At 44.8% G+C, this 18414-nt stretch overlaps 1 protein-coding gene across 1 annotated transcript; it reads right to left on the bottom strand.

Moving 5' to 3' along the window:
- Positions 1-15446: 15446 nt before the first annotated feature.
- Sp8 (Sp8 transcription factor) lies at positions 15447-18039 on the bottom strand. Its single transcript, XM_048337822.1, has 2 exons — positions 18019-18039; positions 15447-16978 (listed from the first exon to the last, which is right to left on the bottom strand). The coding sequence occupies exons 1-2, from the start codon at positions 18037-18039 to the stop codon at positions 15479-15481; spliced, it is 1521 nt and encodes a 506-aa protein (XP_048193779.1). The 3' UTR covers positions 15447-15478.
- Positions 18040-18414: the final 375 nt, after the last annotated feature.

Genomic DNA, 18414 nt, shown 5'->3' with positions numbered 1-18414 from the left:
CTACATTAGAAGCTGTATTAATGTCCAATCCATGCACCCTCAACATTCTTTCCTTCCCATTTCCAGCAAAAATGGTGAATGTCTGCATTTAAGTAATTTGTGTGTGTGTGAGAGAGAGAGAGAGAAAGAGAGGGGGGAGGGAGAGAGAGGATGAGAGAGGGGAGAGAGAGAGAGAGAGAGAGAGAGAGAGAGAGAGAGAGAGAGGCTACTAGGGCTTTAACTCAGAGCTTAGTTGCTGTCCCTTAACTTTTTCACTCAAGGCTAGCACTCTACCACTTGTGGCACTCTACCACTTGAGCCACAGCTCCACTTCTGGCTTTTGATGGTAAGAAATAACCACCTTGCTCCCTGCCCTTGCTGGCTTCAATCAGTGGTCCTCAGATCTCAGCCTCCCAAGTAGCTAAGAATACGGGTGCCCACTGCCAGCATCAGGCAATATTTAAGTATTTCTATCAACTGTCACCTTGATGCTAAAGAATTTCATGCATGCTAAAGAATAACATATAGAGTTACATAAGAAACCTGAAAGACTTTTCATTATTTGATTATGTAGGCCTGATTTTAATCTAAGAATACTATTTTTCCAGGTACCCTAAAACATTATGGTTTTAAAATAGATGTTTTTGTAAAGCTATAACAGTGACTCGGATGAGAGTCCTTTTCTGTGCGGCCATTGATGAATAAATTGGGGATGGCAGTGCGAGGGTTTAAACTCAGAGCTTCGAGTTTGTTCAGCTTGTTTGCCAAGGATGGCAGTCTGCTGCATGAGCCACATCTCCAGCCCTGCTTTTTGCTAGTTATTTGGACTTTTCTACCCAGGATGACTTCAAACTTGGTTAAGAGGATCTCAACCCCTGAATAGCTAGGCCTAAGCCTAAGCTACTGGGGGCCTTGTTAGTGAGTTCTCTTTAATGGTTGATTTGGTAAGATTCCTATAGCCAGAACCCAAACTGTCTACCTAAGTCATTTAATAAAATAAAATATAAAAATCTTACTTCATTATTTTAGTGTTCTATAACTTCATGGCTTTATTTTATTTTTACTTTGCAACTACTCCAATAGACTGCTATGGAGACATTTAGTAGATTTAAAGTTCAGATATGTTGAGTTTAATTCATATATTTATATTTTAGTACCACGTGACAATAAAAAACAATGTTCACTCTTCATTGAAAAGCATAACTGGCTAATTTCCCCAAATATATATGTGAAATAATAACATAAATAAAATTGTGTTCCGGGACGAGAAGGAAGAGAATCGAAACAAAAGCTAGAAATGTGGCTCAAATGGCAGAGTGCCAATCTAGCAAGCCAAAGCTAAACAAGTTTAAGGCCCAAATTCAAACCCTGATATCAGGGGGAAAAGAAAACAACAGAGGAAAAACAAAAAAGAAGAAACTAAAACAGTAGCAAAATGTTATGTATAGGAATATTTAGTACCACATTAGATCTAGTAGCTAGTCATTTAGAAACAAACTATATGTCCAATATCTGAGGAGTAGGTAAAATTTTGATATATTTATTTTACCATATTTTTGGCCATTTAAGATTATGTTAAAGGATAACAGGACAGGGGTAATACTGAGGCTTGAACTCATGGTCTCAAGCTCACTTGGCTTTTTCACTCATAGATGATACCCTAACACTTGAGCAAAACCTGCAGTCCAGGTTTTGGTTGGTCAATTGAAGATAGAATCTCATGCACTTTTCTTCCAAGGCTGGCTTCAAACCAGGCTCTTCAAGTCTCAGCTTCCTAAGTAGCTAAGATTATAGGTATAAGTTGCCAGTGCCTAGCTCAACCTTATTTTTATTGGACATTTTGAAAATGGAAGCTCATTCACCTTTGTGCCCGGCTTGTTTTGATTTTTGATCCTCCAGATCAGAGCTTCCTGAGTAGCTAAGATTGCAAGTTCGAGCCACTAGTGAGATGCTAGCAAAACACAAATGAAACTCATTGCAATACTAATAGGGAAAAGCAAATCATAATTTCATACATATATTGGGGGGGGAAACACATACAAAAAATAGAGAGACAGAATTGCTGTGTCTGAGAAGTGAAATAAGTCATGCTTGTATCTCCTGTTTCTTCATACTTTCTTGTGGTTTTTTAGTGAAATTTTTATTGGAGGCTATTTTATTGGGTTCCAGGAGGTCAGGTGTTGGACTCCCAACAGTGGAAGTTAAACAAATAAATGAATGCAACTAGGATGGAGATGTTAATCTAATTAGAGAAATATATACTTGTATGTGAATGTTTCTCTTAGAATTCACATAAGTAACTGAAGAATACTTGTCTAAAAGTGTATCTAATTATTTCTTCAAAAACAAAGTAAAAATGGAGACAGAAAGACAACTTGTAGAGCCTATATACAATTTTGTTTCCTATGGATTGCTATCAAGTCAGTCTCGAAAATAAGATTTCCAAACTTCCCACCCTCCAGTTTTTTTTCTAAACTCACCCATGCCTCTATCTCCTGGAAATAGCATCTTCTAAACAGGAGCTCTATTTGAAGCCCAGGATCTAGATAAAGCCCAAGTTTATGGGTAATAAGTTGCTTCCATTTTTCTTTCTGATTGATCTAGTTGATATCTATTGTCTACTAATGTTGTTTTGGGGTTTTGCTGATACTGAAGTTAGAATTCAGGCTATAATTCTAGCTACTCAGGAAACTGAGATCTGAGGATTGTGGTTCTAAGGAAGCCTGGGTAAGAAAGTCTGTGAGATTCTCACCTCCAATTAACCAGCAGAAAACCAGAAGTGGAGCTGTGGCTCAAAGGTAGAGCACTAGCCTTGAGCAAATATGCTCAGGGACAGTTACCTGGCCCTGAGTTCAAGCTCCATGACTGACAAATGAAAAAAGAAGAAGAAAAAGAATTCAAGGCTGATAACTTACTCATGACTAGTTCTTTCATCATTTGAGCCATGCCTCTGGCTCAGTATCTTGCTTGCTAATTGAGAAGGGAACCTCTTCAACTTTTCTGCTCTATTCTCTTTCTGGATCATAGCCTCCTGAATACCTAGAATTATTGGTGTAAGCCACCAACACCCAATTCAATTGGATTCCAAATATTGTTCTTGACTACTTAGCATAAGCTATGTAAAGGTAAGATGGATAAACTGTAGATTCTAGGGTCTTTATTCTTCTCCCTTACTAGCCTGTAACTGTGCACAAGCTCCATACAGTCTTACTGATTGGCAGAGATAATCTTAAATATAATTATTAAAAGATGAAAAACTTAGAAAAATGAATAACATAAATCAACCATGGGAAAGCAAACATTTACATACACATAATTATTATTTTTTCAGAAAATGGTATTACCACTATTTCTTAGATAAGAATTTTACAAAACAGAAAAAAATTCCTCCTGGTACTAAAAACTTTTAACTTCTTATCATTTCAACTCATGTTGCAAATGAGTACTGAGTATATAGTAATTCCTGCCCTAAAAATATTGGAATTCACATTTGTACAGCTAAAGTGAGAGATTTAACAGGAAGGTTAAGTATAAAATTCCAGGGGAACAGAAAGCACAAGAAGAAAACTTTAGTGCAGAATCACAACAGCAGAGATCTAATGAATAGAAATTATAGATATGTTCGATGCCACCTCGTGTGAAGCATTAATATTGGGAAGGGATACAGAAATGGTAACCCGCAATTGGCAGCAGATACTTTTCCTGGAAGCTAGATATGTGTTCTTTCTGAGTAAAGGAAGGAAGTACTGGCAATGGAAATGGTTAAGAATACTGATGGAAAATGAATGGAAAAAGAAAAACTACAAGGGAGCAATAACAAAGTTTTAAAGTTTTGCATTCCTCTGTGTGCGTGTGCACGCACTCATGTGTGCATGCCTGTCCTGGGGCTTGAACTCAGGGACTGGGCACTGTCCCTGAGCTTCTGTTTTCAGGGTTAGCATTCTACCATTTGAGCCACAGCTCCCCTTCTGGCTTTTACTTTGGTGGCTAACTGGAGAAAAGAGTCTCACAAACTTTCCTGCCCAGGCTAGCTTTAAGCCATGATCCTCAGGTCTCAACCTCCTGATCAGTTAGGATTATAGGTGTGAGCCATCAGCACCCAGCAGCATTCCCCTTTTGTAATAGTACAGAATACTATCTTAGCATTTTCATGAATGAGTGCCACTCTGGTTTTACATATACGTCCTTAAGAGTTGATCTTCCTTGAGATATACACTTATTTTTCAGTAAAAATATAAAAATGAATAAAACATGACATTCATTTGTATTTCAATTTCAAACAATTCATCTTCAGAATAAATACAGTTCAAATATTGCGTGAGTCAGCTCACACTAAAAGTGTTTTAACATATCTAAAATGGTCCCTTTTGCTAAAGTCCCTCATAATCTTCACCAAACAAGACAATAACATACAAATGTGTCTACACAATGTTACTAAAAATAAATAAGACCTCAACTATAAAGTTTTAAAGTTTATTTTAACAAATTCAGTTTCCTAACAAAAATAACCTAAAAAACAAGTTGAAAAGTAAGAGGAAATAAAAGAAATCATAATTTATGTTTTATAGTTACTACATTAAGAAAAAGGAGAAGGTACTCATTTTAAGTTGTAGAACTAAAAATTTAAAATGTTTGCTAAAAATACATTTTGATCCTCTGAACTGAAAATATTGACATTCAAACTTTAATCTGTGTTTGCATACATGAAATCAAAGGTACTGAATTGGGTAAGTCTTTAAATTTCAGAATGGTAACAAGAGGGGAAAAAACTCACCAAAAAAAAGGCCTACTTTTAAAGGTTGTCAATAAGCCTAAAATTTCAAAGTAAAAAGTTCACTTAAGAGTTAAGCTGATTGGGGCTGGGAATATGGCCTAGTGGCAACAGTGCTTGCCTCATCTACATGAAGCCCTGGGTTCCATTCCTTAGCACCACATACATAGAAAGGCCAGAAGTGGCACTGTGAGCGAAGAGGCCAGGGCCAGTGCTCAGGCCCTGAGTTCAAGCTCCAGGACTGGCAAAAAAAAAAAAAAGTTAAGCTGATTTGGGGAAGCTTTAAACTAGTCTTACTAAAGAATTGTACTGTTGAGCTCTTCATAGAGTCTATTATACTTTAGTTAATTCATTGGTAACCACTTGCCTACCACCCAGTGTGTTTACTTGTAGATTTATAGGCATATTCTATGTACCACAAATGAGGGAAACCAGGCAGTCTTTGTTTCTCTGGGTCTGGCTTACTTCACTTAATTTTTTTTTTTCAAGATAAGCACCAGGAAAGGGGTAGATGCAAGAGAGGGCCAAAGGGAAAAAAGTAGACAAACAAAGAAGGAAAGGGGGATGAACAGAGCCAGAATTAACCAGCAAAAAGCCAGAAGTGAAGCAGTGGCTCAAGTGGTAGAGCACCAGCCTTGAACAAAAAAGCTAATAGATAGCACCCAGAACCTGAGTTCAAACCTTAGTATTGAGGGAGCAAGGGGAAGGTAAGCAGAGAAAGTTATGCACTGTTTTGGCCACCTGAGAAAAGAAAAGTCCTTCCAAGGCATTTCACAAACATACTAACCATTTATCTTACATCAAGCACCTATTTCATCCCTAGGCAGAATCTGAAGAATGGAAAACTTACCTGCATTTGATCTTATAAAATGTATATATTAAAAGACACAAGACAAAATGCCACTTAGCCATTCATTTCAATCAATAATTATATATGGAATAATTTACATCACATGCTTTCTACAAAGTGTTTGTAGCACAATATACAATGCTCCATTGCCAAAATATTTACCAAATTGCTTCACTGCTGTCTTCTTTCCTGTTACAACATTCAACTGTGATATTAATCATAACAAGCATAATATACCTTACCCAAATTTACCTACTTTAGTTTTAAGGCAATAGTTATACACAGAGACAAAACAAAAACTTGCCTCAAAGCTGGGCCGTGGTGGCTCATAACTATAATCCTAGCTACTCAGGAAGCTGAGCTCAGAGGATCAAGGTTCAATGCCAGAAAAATCCATTAGACTCTTATTTCCAACCAAGCACCAGAAAACCCAAGTGGAGCTGTGGCTCAAGGTAAGCAAAGAGCTCCAGGACAGCACCTAGCCCCAAGTTCAAGCCCCACACCAACAAAAAATAAATAAAATAAATGCCTCAAAGTACAGAGGTTACTAAATTGTTACTTTATTTACTTAAAAAAAAAAAACTTTACTTCCAGGTACTAATGGCTCTCCTCTGTAATTCTAGATACTCCAGAGGCTGAGATCTATGGATAATGTTTCAAAGCCAGCTGGGTAGAAAAGCCCATGAACTCTGATCTCCCATTAGCCACCAAAAAGCTGGAAGTGGAGCTGTAACTCAACTAGTAGAACACTAGCCTTAAACAAAACAGCTCATGGACAGTGTCCAGGCCCATGCACATGGCCGGGGATGGGGCAGGGAGGGTTTGTGGTAGACGATGACTCTATTCCTTGAAGTGTGGAAGAAATATAATTTCATGGTATAACAAAGATAATTGTCCCTTAAATGAAGATACCTTATATCTGTCCAACTTCTGTTAAAGAATATATATAGATCTCAGTAATATTTTTCAAGCCTTACTAAATCAATGTGAATATCTTTTAAAAACATTTCCACCTGCCACTAGGTTCCCTTCTCTTACAAAGGCCATTGTTTGTTCAATTGGAAAGGGAAAGAACCTGCTTTGGGGAAGAGGAAAATGAAAGCCAAAATAAGAGATAGGTATTAAAAGAAATGAGGCATTGATCAGCACACAAGAAGGAGCCTAAAACTTCCTGAAATGATGGAAAGCTGATGATAGGGTGCCCACGTAATTAGGGGCATTAAATTGGGTGCAAAATTGGGCAGTGCAAGTCCTTTATTTTCAGCTGAACTAGACAATCACTGAATCTCAGGGCGGGGGTGGGGGGGGGGGACGAGAAAAACATCTACATTCTTTCTTCTATTTTAGTACGTGAAATGGAGTGGCCAAAAATCTTAAAAGCCAGATTGATTCCTCTGTAGATGTAAAAATAACCCAAGGTGAATTCTGGAAGGGTTTTCAACATTTGCACAGAGAGCTGGGTGAAATGAGCATAATGTAAATCAACTCATTGTTTGGGCCCTTTCAAATTAGTTGCCAAGAGAGGATTGAAAACTTGATAAGCAGGCTCCAATTTCTATGTGTTTGATTTAGAAATCTTGAAGCTTGTGGGAGCTTAATTCATTAAGGGAAGAAATTTAAAGGAAAGAAAAGTAAACACGGAAAACACAATGGAATGAAGCACTGGTGTGAATGGAGAATTTCCTTTAAAAAAAAAAGCAAGACAATAAAAGAGTTCCATTGTGCTTTCAAATTACAAATTTAATGTTCTTTGATTCAGATTAAGAGTCGGATTTCCCTTTCAGTATCAAAATGCTGTGACAGCCATCCAAATTGTTGGTGCATTTCGTACCCAGCTTGGGAGAAAACTAACTGTAAATGAATCTTTCAAAGAATTAAGTCCTCGTTTACTAATGGTCTATTTTGCATGAAGCAGCAATGGCATTATTTCCGCTTATCCGTCCCTGGTGGGGGTCCACTGATGAACAGGTGGGTTCAAACATTAGCGTTAAGTTCTCAGGACGACCAGAGCTCCAAATCCAGATGTTTTGGGCTTAGAAATCAAACGCGGGGGGGGGGGGGAATCACACATCAATCTACTAAGAGAAGTCAAGGTGGGTGGCAAACTGAAGTGCTACTTGGATGAGGCAGATTGCAGGTAGTTTGTGCAACCCTTTTCCAGTAAAATGGTGCCTCAGCTTTTATCAACTTGGCTTGCTTTAATCATCAAAACAAAGTATTTTTTCCTTTAAAGAAAAAAATCTTTCAGTGCCAATCTTAAATGTATTTTTAAACCAGTAATAAAACTTCGACGCTGCTTGGCGGAACAAGAAAGGTGAAAGTTGGGGAAGGCCTTGATTTGAATCTGCATGGAGATTTGAAAGACACTTGTGGCTCCATTGGGGAAGCTTCATTGAACAAGGAGCCTACGAGGGAAATTCAGTTCCTGGTGACAGCGCAGTGGGAATTGCCACTCCAACAACCCATGAAATGTTACTGCATAATTATTCACCTTCTGAGGCCCATTAGAACTTATCAGCAGAGAAAGAAATTTAATTTAAACTCGCCCCTCTGAGCTAAAGAATGGCTGGGCCATGAGATCAAAGCGTGAAGCTCTGTCCTCCAGTGGTTTGCAACACCTAGGCACAATAGGGTGAGAGAAACTCAGCATTCCAGAGCTTCCCGGCTTTCCGGACCCCCGAGCGAGGGGGTGGGGTGGGGGCTCCGCTCTCATCACCAGCTGGGAGGAAGGAAGAGGGTGGTCGACGTGTCAATTATACCCGGGCGCTGCAGGCGGCCCGCCGGCCTCTACTCGAGGGCCTTGCGTGCAGACACAGATATTGGGGTCCGTTAAGCCCGAGAAGAAGCCAATGGGATGGCTGCATACCTGACAACTCCTTGGAGGTAACTCTTGAGGAGAGTCAGGCTGCCTTAAACTAAAAGAGACAGGGCCTGCATGACCGTCCATGATCGCCAAGTTTAATCGCTGGAGGGTACCAAGTGGAACCCTTGCACATACCCTCACCCCAAGGCACAAAGTGCCAAAGAACCCAGGGCAAGGAGGCTGTTCCCATTGCTCTCCTTTCGGGAGACGGCCCGGGGAGCTGCAGATATTTTCCTGAATGGTGTTGGGGGGACGGGGGCGGGGGGGGGGGCAAAGGGGGAGTGATCTATCTTCAGATGTCAGTAAATATGGCCTGATAAATATTACTAACACTGTGGAAATATCCCACTGCCAAATGAATCAGGAAAGGTAGAACAAAGAGGAAGAAAATCCACCAAGAGTTGTGGTATTTTAGTTTAGTTTTGTTGTTGTTGTTGTTTAAAAAAAAAAAAAAAGGCCACCGAGGAAGAATATACTTTTGTTCAACAGATACAGAGATTCCTATGAGATCCACTTCCACCCGAGGCCGCCCACATAAGTCACAGAGTGGCTGTATTAGTCTTTCTTTTGATTGCTGAAATCTAAAAAGTCGAAAGGTTTCACCGCCCGTCTGATGGTTTTGCTCCCTTTCCCGTATGAAGGGAGAAAGGAGATGTGAAAGTTGCTCCAGTCGAATCCGGCAAAGCCATAGCAAAGTGACAAGAATAAAACTTTTCATCTTCGGCGAAAGCTGCTACACTTGGTACAAGACTATGGGAGTGTCGGGGGACAGGAGCGGGGAAGCGAGTGGCTGCTAAGCAGAGTGGCCTGAGTTGGAGGTGGGGGAGGAGACCTCGCAAAGGAGGGCAAAGCCAAAGAGCAATCTGAACTGGTTTGGGAAGCGCGGCAGCGCACGGCAGCGGGCTCCGGTGGCCCTGGCGGCTCTGGCTGGACCCGATGCGGGCGGCCACCTCGGGATAGGGTGGGAACCCCAGAATGCTCAGACTGCGAGGACAGTGGGAAGGTGTGGAGGATTCGGAGCTCTCGCAGGAAAGAAAGCGAAGCGGGTCCCTCACCCGGCGAAGCCCAGCGTCCTTGAAGAATGGTCAGCCTCCCCCCACCCGGGGGGGGGCGGGAGGGGGGGTGCCCAGCCGGGGTTCGCCCAAGGTTAGGCTGGGGAGTGACCGGCGGGGTGGACCGGTGTCGCCTGCGCGCGGCGCGCTGCAGAGCGCACGCGGGGCACAGGGTGGCGCTCGCCGTCCGCGCAGCGAGCCGAGGCGGCCGCGGGGCCTTTGTGTGCGCTGGGCACCGCGCAGGGCGACGGAGGACGGAGTTGGGGGCGAAGGGGGTTACAGCGCGTTAGACCTGAGTAGAAGCTGAGTACAAGAAGACCCCAGAACGCCGATCCCCTTACTCAAAAGAAGTGTAACTCGCCAGCTTAGAAGTTCTCGCTTCTAGGATGGGGGGGGGGATGCCTTTCTAAGAGCGCCCCCCCCCCACCCCGCACGTCGAGAGAGAAGTGGCGTTTTGAAAGACTGGGTCACCCCCCGTAGCTCCAAACTACCCCCACTTCTAGAGAAGAAAAGAAGCAGGGGAATGGGGCCCGCCCGACCCAGTTGAGAACTCCGAGAACTCCACCCCGAGCGAAGGGGGCTCCAGCGTTCTGCCCATCCGCCAGAAGTTACCGCTGCAACCGCGAAGTTGGGCTGGGGAGGGAGTGGGCTTGCACCAAGCTCAGCAGATGAACTTGAAAGAATGGTTTTGGAAAATCAATGAGCAGCTTGTAGAGGGCGCTTGATCGCCAGTTCTAGGTCACTCTGTAAACCCTCCTCGTTGTCCCTAAAACTCTTAGAGACCCGGCTGTCCTTAGGAACCAAAGCAAATGTAGAAGGCTGCTGCCTCCCCTCCGCCTGGAGACTCCACAGAAAATTAAATTAAATTAAACACGCGCCCAGGGACTAAGGAAAATAGATTACCTCCTCTCTCCCTCCCCCGCTGTAGCAAATCAACACGAGCTCATAGGAATGCAGCGAATCTAAAGAGATGGCCACTGACGCGCGTCTCCTCGAACCGCATCTGCTGGGGGTCAGGACAGCAAGGATTAGCGGCTTTCCTCTAATCCGGAAGCAGGAATTCGCGCTTGAGAAAATTCTGTAGTTTTTTTGTTTTAAATAATAACAACTATATACTGAGCAAAGTCTTCGAAAGAAGCCACCTCTAATGAGAACACTAGGTTAAAATGATACAACATCGTTTCCTTGAAATACACTGGAAGGGACGGAGGAAGGGGGGAGGGAGATAGGGAGGGAGGGAGGGTGGGAGGGAGGGGGAGAGAAGAGACTATTGTAGAAACAAGAGAGAAAAAAAGAAGCATTAGTATACCTGAAGTCATTTTAGTAATTAAGACAGAATGCTCATCTGGATAAAAGCAACAAAAATCAGCAAGATACACACACAGTGTATGGTTTCTTTAAACTACCTGAATGGGAATAAAACCTATGTCTGCTATCTTAGACAACCAGAGAACAAATGCAACCTACATCTTTTTTCCCAGCAGGTTTCTGTCTTAATTTACCAGCCAAAAAAAGCTATCTTGACCTTTAAACTACCCCTTGAAAATAAATGAAGTATTTATTTTAAATGAATTCTCCCAAACGCTAGTAACATTGCATTCATTATTGCAACAAGACATTCACAGAGATAAAAATGTTGATGGTGAATTTGTCAATCTGCTAACTCAGAAGTCTAGCAGATCACCCACTTGTCTAAGTTTCTATTTTAGCATTCTTAGCCAGAGGAAGTCCAGCTGAGAAGTTAGGCCAAGATTGGAATAAGAAGAAAGTGGCAAGAAGACAAACCCACCAGAAACTTTTCCACATAAGGATGAAGGACAGAAACTCATCACATTAGTCTAAATTAAGTATACAGCACAAAATTAATTTTCTATGGTCCCAACTCACCAAATCCATCTTGCACCTAATGAGCCCGATCATCCAGGTTCCTTATACAACATCATTTCCTTGAAATACACTGAGAGGAAGGGAGGGAGGGAGGGAGGGAGGAAGGAAGGAAGGAAGGAAGGAAGGAAGGAAGGAAGGAAGGAAGGAAGGAAGGAAGGAAGGAAGGAAGGAAGGAAGAGGGAGGGAGGGAGGGAGGGAAGAAGGAAGAGAGAGCAAGAGAAAGAGGGAGGAGTGAGAAAAAATGAGTAAGGAAGGAAAGCAGAACAGGGAAAAATGGAGGGAAGAGAAAGGTTGAACTGTGCCAACACATTACCCAGGGTGGCAGCCCTTTTTCAGTTTCTTGAGTATGAGCTGACACATGCTGGCCTGACCTCTGAGTCAACTAATTTGATGCTACCTTGATCTGCAAGACTTTAGTTCAAAGACCCAAACTCTAACTTCATCTGAGTCAAAGCAGCAAGGAAAAAAAATCGGTTTTGTACTTTATCTGACATTCTCCACAAAGAGGATGTTTCTCCTTAAGAGGTGAACCCTGCCCACTCTGAAGAAAACAAACCTAGAAACACGGCTCAATAACTTTCAAAACCAAGTTAAGCCAACCTAGAAGTGTGAGGAGGTACAGATGGAAGAAAGTGAAAGTTTGCACCACTCAACCACTGAAAATAATCAATTCCTCTTCCCCAATCTGAAGAATCCTGCCAGACAATACCTCTCCTCGTCACAATCCACCTCTTAAATCAAATGCTGATTCTGGATGGAATGCTACAGATAATATAAATGTACTGAGCAGCCTTCCTCTTACCTTCCACTACATTTAATTCCTTCAGAATGGTTCTGTCCGAATTCCCCAGCGCTGCAACATTCAAGGAAAAAAAAAAAAAAAAAACAAAGGAAACACTTAAACCATGTTCTGCATGTTGTTCCTAGGAAGAAAGTGACAGAGACTATTTTATTTATTAATAATGGTTATTTAGAGCTATAGCATACTAAACATCAGAGCTGTGTGTCTAAAACTTAAAGATCGTGGATTGTACATCTGCATAGACAGAAAGATTAGTCTGCTACTTGGACACCATTTGAATTATTTTAAAACATATTTACCTAAGAATCCTCCCCTTCCCCCCAAGAATTGAGTACTCTACACTTCATTTGTCTTTAGGTGCCATAATGACATTTTCATAATATCAATGGAAATTTTTCAGTTTGACATGAATACCAAGGACTGAAACTTCAGTTGCGGAGAATGTAAAAGAAAGAAGCTTAACTTACTGGAATCTGAACACACTAACTTTTTATTCAATTTGATTCAAAATATCTAAAAGTGAAATAGTTTGATATAACATCAATCAACATTTTTTTAGGTATTTTGTTTCAAAGTATGGCTCAAGAAACACTGCTTAAATGCACTTAGACATAACAAGACAATATTTTTTATTGGCATCATTGACACCTTGGAACAATAGCCTCGTAGATAGATTAAGGTTTAACCTTCCTTTTCTTTGGTGTCTGTTTAGAGACTTTAAAAGAACAGATAACTCATTTCAACAGGAATCTACTATTGATATTTACTTCTACATAATCTTTAGCTAAGACATGGAATGCCCTAAACAAGCTTTTGTTACTTTGACCTCCTCCACCTCCTAACAACAAAAGTTACCCCCAACCCCACGTTTGTTTTAAAAATTTAAACGTATTGATATTCCAATGTAAGATTTGGCCTTTTAAACACTAACTACAATCAAAGGCCAACAACTTAACTCCTTCAGGAGAGCAAAAAAGAAGCAGAATGGAAAAATTTCTTTGAATTGTCTGGCGACTTAGTGCAAATTCTCAGAGCTCAATAAATCTGATTCTATGAACTAAATCTACTAGTAAATAATTCATTACATTTCTTAGACACTATAATCTTTATCTTAGTAAACAGAGAAAACAGAATTTTGCCAAACAAATTTTTCTATCTAAGGAATATCTTAAAGGGAATTATTTAAATATTACCACAAACCAGGGACATGTTTTGTCTAAATTAGACATTTAAACTAAAGATAAAATGCAAATGTCTATGGTTTAAAAAGGAAAAAAGAATACAAATTAACTGGCCTAGTCTTTTATCTGAGTTTATTAATACCATTTAAAATATTACAAATAAATCAATTACATTTCATGCATTTAAAATGCAAGTCTAAATGTTCCAGAGAAAGGTTTTTCATTTCAATGTGAAATATCCAAATTATTTCAACATTACAATGATCAATTAGTTTGCAGAATCTGCAAACATTTAAGTGTAGTGACAGGCGTATTTATTAACAGTTAACAATATTACCTTCAGGAAATACACAAAGGCCAAAGTTAGTTGAGTTTCACTTGGACAATTTATTTAATACATGGGTTTTGGTGACCCAGTTATTACGAAATATAGAATTCTCACTTTAACTATGCCTGAACTGCCAGCAAATGCAAATAAGTACATGCTCCATTAAATTAAATGTCATCCAACATTTATCAAATATTGTCTTAGTTATTACAGTTTGATACCTATCTAAATTCATATTCGAGCAAAACTAGGCCCCGAAAGTGCGTTTGTGGCTCTGCACCTCCAGAAATGAGTTTAAAAAAAAAACAACAAACCTGCAGCTCATCAGAACCACAACAATAATTCTTAATATTTTCTTGTGACAAAAAAATCAAGTTTACTTCAATATATTTTCAAATATTTACTGGAAGTAATGTACAAGAAAAATACTATACAAAATCGTCTCCTGGACAACTGTACCTCACACCTTCACACTGGTGGAGTTAATTGTGTAACTAATCTAGAACGATTCTCCAGTTGTACAAACCATTCGGTTCAGATATATTGTACAAAGGGTTTTTATTTTCTCTAGCACTCCCTCTCCCTCTCTCAGTTTCTCTCTTTTGGCATTTATACTACAGCCTCCTCTGAAATAAACGATAGGTTTACTTGTTTAGAAGTTAAAAACACACTCACAAAGTTAAACCCTAAAACCTTGAATGCAAATGAATTGCAAAACTTTACAGAAATAAGTATTATACAAATTGACCGCTGAAATTAAAAAAGAAAAAGATTATACTGGGGAATGGTGGGAAACGAGGTAGAAAAGGACAAACACGAAGATAGTAATCTGATCTCACCGGAAAGGGTATTTTTGCATAAGAAAAAGACACCTACCCCTCACCCTTACCCCCCCCCCACCTCTACCCCATAAGTTAATGTGATCAAAATAACTTTGGGATCAATATTAGCACAGTTTTGAAAGATGTATACACTATCAGAGGAAAAACTATGCAAAAAGGAAACTAAATAGAAGATTGAGATGTTTCTCCCTAGTTTTTTCCGTCTGAGAAAAACATTATTATAAAGATGAAAGAAGATGGCTGTGGTAGCGATTCTCTAAGACAACGACTGCTAAAACTTGCATTGGTTTCCCCCTCAAGGAACAAAGAAAACTGGGCCAGAGCCGATGGGGGGGGGGGTGTGAACCGCCGCAAACTCTGGGTCTAGGTGCTGCCAGACCAGCACCCCACCGAGCTCCGTAGAGGCCCAGCAGGGCGCTTTTTAGCCGCGGCGCCCGGGACTCAGCGTCTGAATCGAGGGGGCGGCCACGCCGGGGGATGTGGGCCCGCTCCCTCCCCGAGGAGGCTCCAGCTTCAGCAGCCGAGTGGCTCCGGCCGGTAGGGAGACCCAGGGCCCCTTCGGCACTGGCTCCATCCAGATGGAACTCCAGAGGCCGCTGCCCTCCAAAAAGTGAGGCCAACTGGGGCTCAAAGTGGGAAGCCCTGGAGATTGGATTGTGGCTGCACCCGGCTCGGCAGTATTCCGATGGAGAAGGAAGGTCGGGGCCTGGGACACAGATGCGAATTAGGTACACGTCCCATATCCCTTGAGAAAGTGAAGTCAAGAGGAAAGAGGCCGAGATATGAGAGAGACAGAGGCAGAGACACAGAGACACAGACCGAGAGAGCGAGCAGGGTGCCGTGGAGAGAGGCTGGAGCGGAAGCCAGGACAGACCTGGCCGCAGTGGACCCAGGTGGGAGGAAGTGCGGGGACCCAGTACACCTCACTCTAGGCCATTGCGGTGCCCGGGCTCCGGGGGCTGCAACAGCTCCGGGGAGTGGCAGGGCGGGCTGCCCGCCGCGCTGTGCTCGCTGTCGGTGTCGCTTCCTTTCTTGCCGCCGCTGCCCGAGCCCGCCGAGCCGGCCCCGCCACCGCTGTGCGTCTTCACGTGCTTGCTTAGGTGGTCGCTGCGCATGAAGCGCTTGTTGCAGACGGGGCAGGCGAAGCGCTTCTCGCCGGTGTGGGTCCGCAGGTGCCGCTGCAGCTCGTCCGAGCGCGTGAAGCGCTTGCCGCAGAAGAGCCAGTTGCACACGAAGGGCCGCTCGCCCGTGTGCCAGCGCAGGTGCGCCTTCAGGTGCGACGTCTTGCCGTACACCTTGCCGCAGCCCGGGATGTGGCAGCTGTGCAGACCCTTGCGCCGCAGGCTCGCCCCGGCGGGGCCCAGCCGCTCCGCCTCCTGGCAGTTGGGGCAATCGCAAGTGGCCCGGCCGGAGTAGCGGCGCGCGGAGGAGCGAGGGGAGCCGCCCAGAGGCGCCGACGGCCCGGCGCTCAGCATGGAGCTCCCCGCGCCGGCCAGCGGCGAAGGGGCCGAGTCTGGGTAAGAGCCGGGCAGCACGGGCTTGAAGCCGTCCATGAGGTGCTGGCCCGCGGGGCTGAGCAGGTGCGAGGAGGCACCGCTGCTGAAGGCCGAGTGACTCAGGCCGGAGTAATCCGAGTTGTAGCCTCCGAGAGGGGAATGCAGCGACGTCTGGAGCCCCCCGGCGGCCGGGTGCAGCGAGCCGGGCAGCGCCGCCGCACCGTTGGGGTTCTGCACGTCGATCCAGCCGGCGCCCACATCCCACCAGCTGGAGGCGCCGGCAGAGCCCACGTCGCCCGCAGCCCCCAAGCCCGGGTGTGAGGGCTTGAACCACGACTCGTAGGGGTGCGCCATGCCCACGCGCGGGTAGATACCCTGCAGCCCGTCCACCGAGGTGTGCACCTTGGAAATGAAGACGGGCTGGTGCGAGCCGTCCTGCGTGTGCGCCGACGAGCCGCCGCCGCCGCCTCCCCCGCCGCCGCCGCTGCCCCCGGACACGCCGGGGGCCTGGAACACCGAATAGTCGTTAGCAAAGGGCGAGCTGGAGGCGGCGGCCGCAGCGGCGGCCGCGGCGGCCGCGGCGCTGCTGGAAGTGAGCGAGAAGGCGCTGGAGCCCGGGGAGCCGCCGCAGCTGAACGAATCGGACACCAGGGCCGCGGCCGCCGCCGCCGCCGCCGCCGCCGCGGCCGCCGCAGAGGACGAGCCGCCGTTCCTGGAGGCCCCCGACACGCCGAAGCTGGAGAGGCTGGAGCCCACGACGTTGCAGCTGCCCGAGGACGAGGACGAGGAGCGTTTCCAAGGATGGAAACCTTTCCCGAAGGAAGAAGCGCTGTCCGAGAGGGAGGAGGGAGACGGGCTGGGGCTGCCGATCTTATTACAGGTAGCCGCAAGCATGGCCAGAGGAGTGGATCCCAACCTCGGTTCTTCCTGCGACGAGGAGGAAGGGAGACGGGTGGGGGAGGGGAGGTGGGCAAAGGGCCGGTGGGGGAGGGAGGGAAGAAACGCGCGTTAGTCCTCCGATCGCCTCCCAGACGCCCCACTGCACCCCATCTCTCGTGGCGGCGCGCCCGACACAAACTCACCTGACACCCCCAACAGCCCCGGCGCCCGGCTGCTTGCTACTCTACAGGAGGGGACAAGTTTGGCTGCCGGCGTCTGATTCGGGAGCAAAGCGCCACGCTAAAGAAGAGTTTGACAAGTATTCTCACCTAAAACAACACTCGTGCGCACACAAGGCCCCAGACACTTTGAAACAAACCAGCAAAAACTCCAGATCGGGAGGGAAGTTTCCTTTGCCGAGAAACCTGGGGAAACCATTGGATTGCTTTTAAGAAGGCTTCTCCGGTAATCCAGAGAGAGCTTTGAAAATCCTGCCCCGCTGCACGCCCCCCCCCCCCAAAAAACCCTCATTCTGGGTTGTTTCCCCAAGGCCAAAGGGGGGTCAAACTGCAAAGTTTCACTCGCTACTCTTGCTCTCCTTGATATTTTATTTTCTTTCTGTCTTTTCTTTCTTTTTGGGAAGTACATCTACAATAGTAGAAACAAAACGAGTTCAACATACCTGCAACACAAGGCGGACTGCGGATTTTTTTTTTAAGGGGAAGGGAAGAATCGGCAGTTTGCCCAGGAAGAAAAAACTTGCTCTCTTTACAGCCACCACCACTACCCCCTCCCCAAATCGTCGTCTGTAAAATGGGCTGGGCTCAGGTCTCCCGGGCAGGGAGCGGCCAGGCGCTGCGAGGTGGCTGGTCTAAATGCCCTTCGAACCTTTTACTGTGCTGAAAAACGTGACTCGGCCCCCCTCTCCCCCTCTTTCTTTTCTCCAAACTCACTTGTATTTAAAGGGGGGAAACCGCTCTCAATAGAGAGACTGATAGCCCGTGGCCTGGCCGGGGCGACTTTAACCCCCTCCGATCAGCAATAAAAGGAAACTAATTAAACCAGCAAGAGAAAATCCTGAGACTCACCCCTAGAAGTGAAGTTGCCATCACACAAAAGTGCCCTCCTCCTCTCAGAGGATCTTTTTTATATTGATAAATCAGAGGCTGTGTTTTTTTTAGAGGTGTGCAATACAATGATCAGTTCCGCCCATTCCACCACAATTGTAGCTCCCTCTCTGGCTTTGAAGTGCCGCGGAGGCGCGGCCAGCCAATCTGCGTCCTCGCCGGGCCGCGCCGCGCGCGCGCCGTGAGGTCATCGGCGCCGCCGCCGGCCGCTGGGGCCGCGGGAGGGGAGGCGGAGAGGAAGGGGCGGGGGGTGACTACGTGTGTTACAAAGTGTGTGTGTATGTGTGTGCAACAGTGTAACTGTGAGTGTGACTAAACCTCCGTGAGCACAGGCGGAAATGGGGAGGGGTGTGATTG

Source organism: Perognathus longimembris, chromosome 2 (genome assembly GCF_023159225.1).
Source record: "Perognathus longimembris pacificus isolate PPM17 chromosome 2, ASM2315922v1, whole genome shotgun sequence".
Taxonomy (NCBI): domain Eukaryota; kingdom Metazoa; phylum Chordata; class Mammalia; order Rodentia; family Heteromyidae; genus Perognathus; species Perognathus longimembris.
The sequence above is the reverse complement of the archived record's forward strand: the minus strand, read 5'-3'. Positions and strand labels throughout refer to the sequence as shown.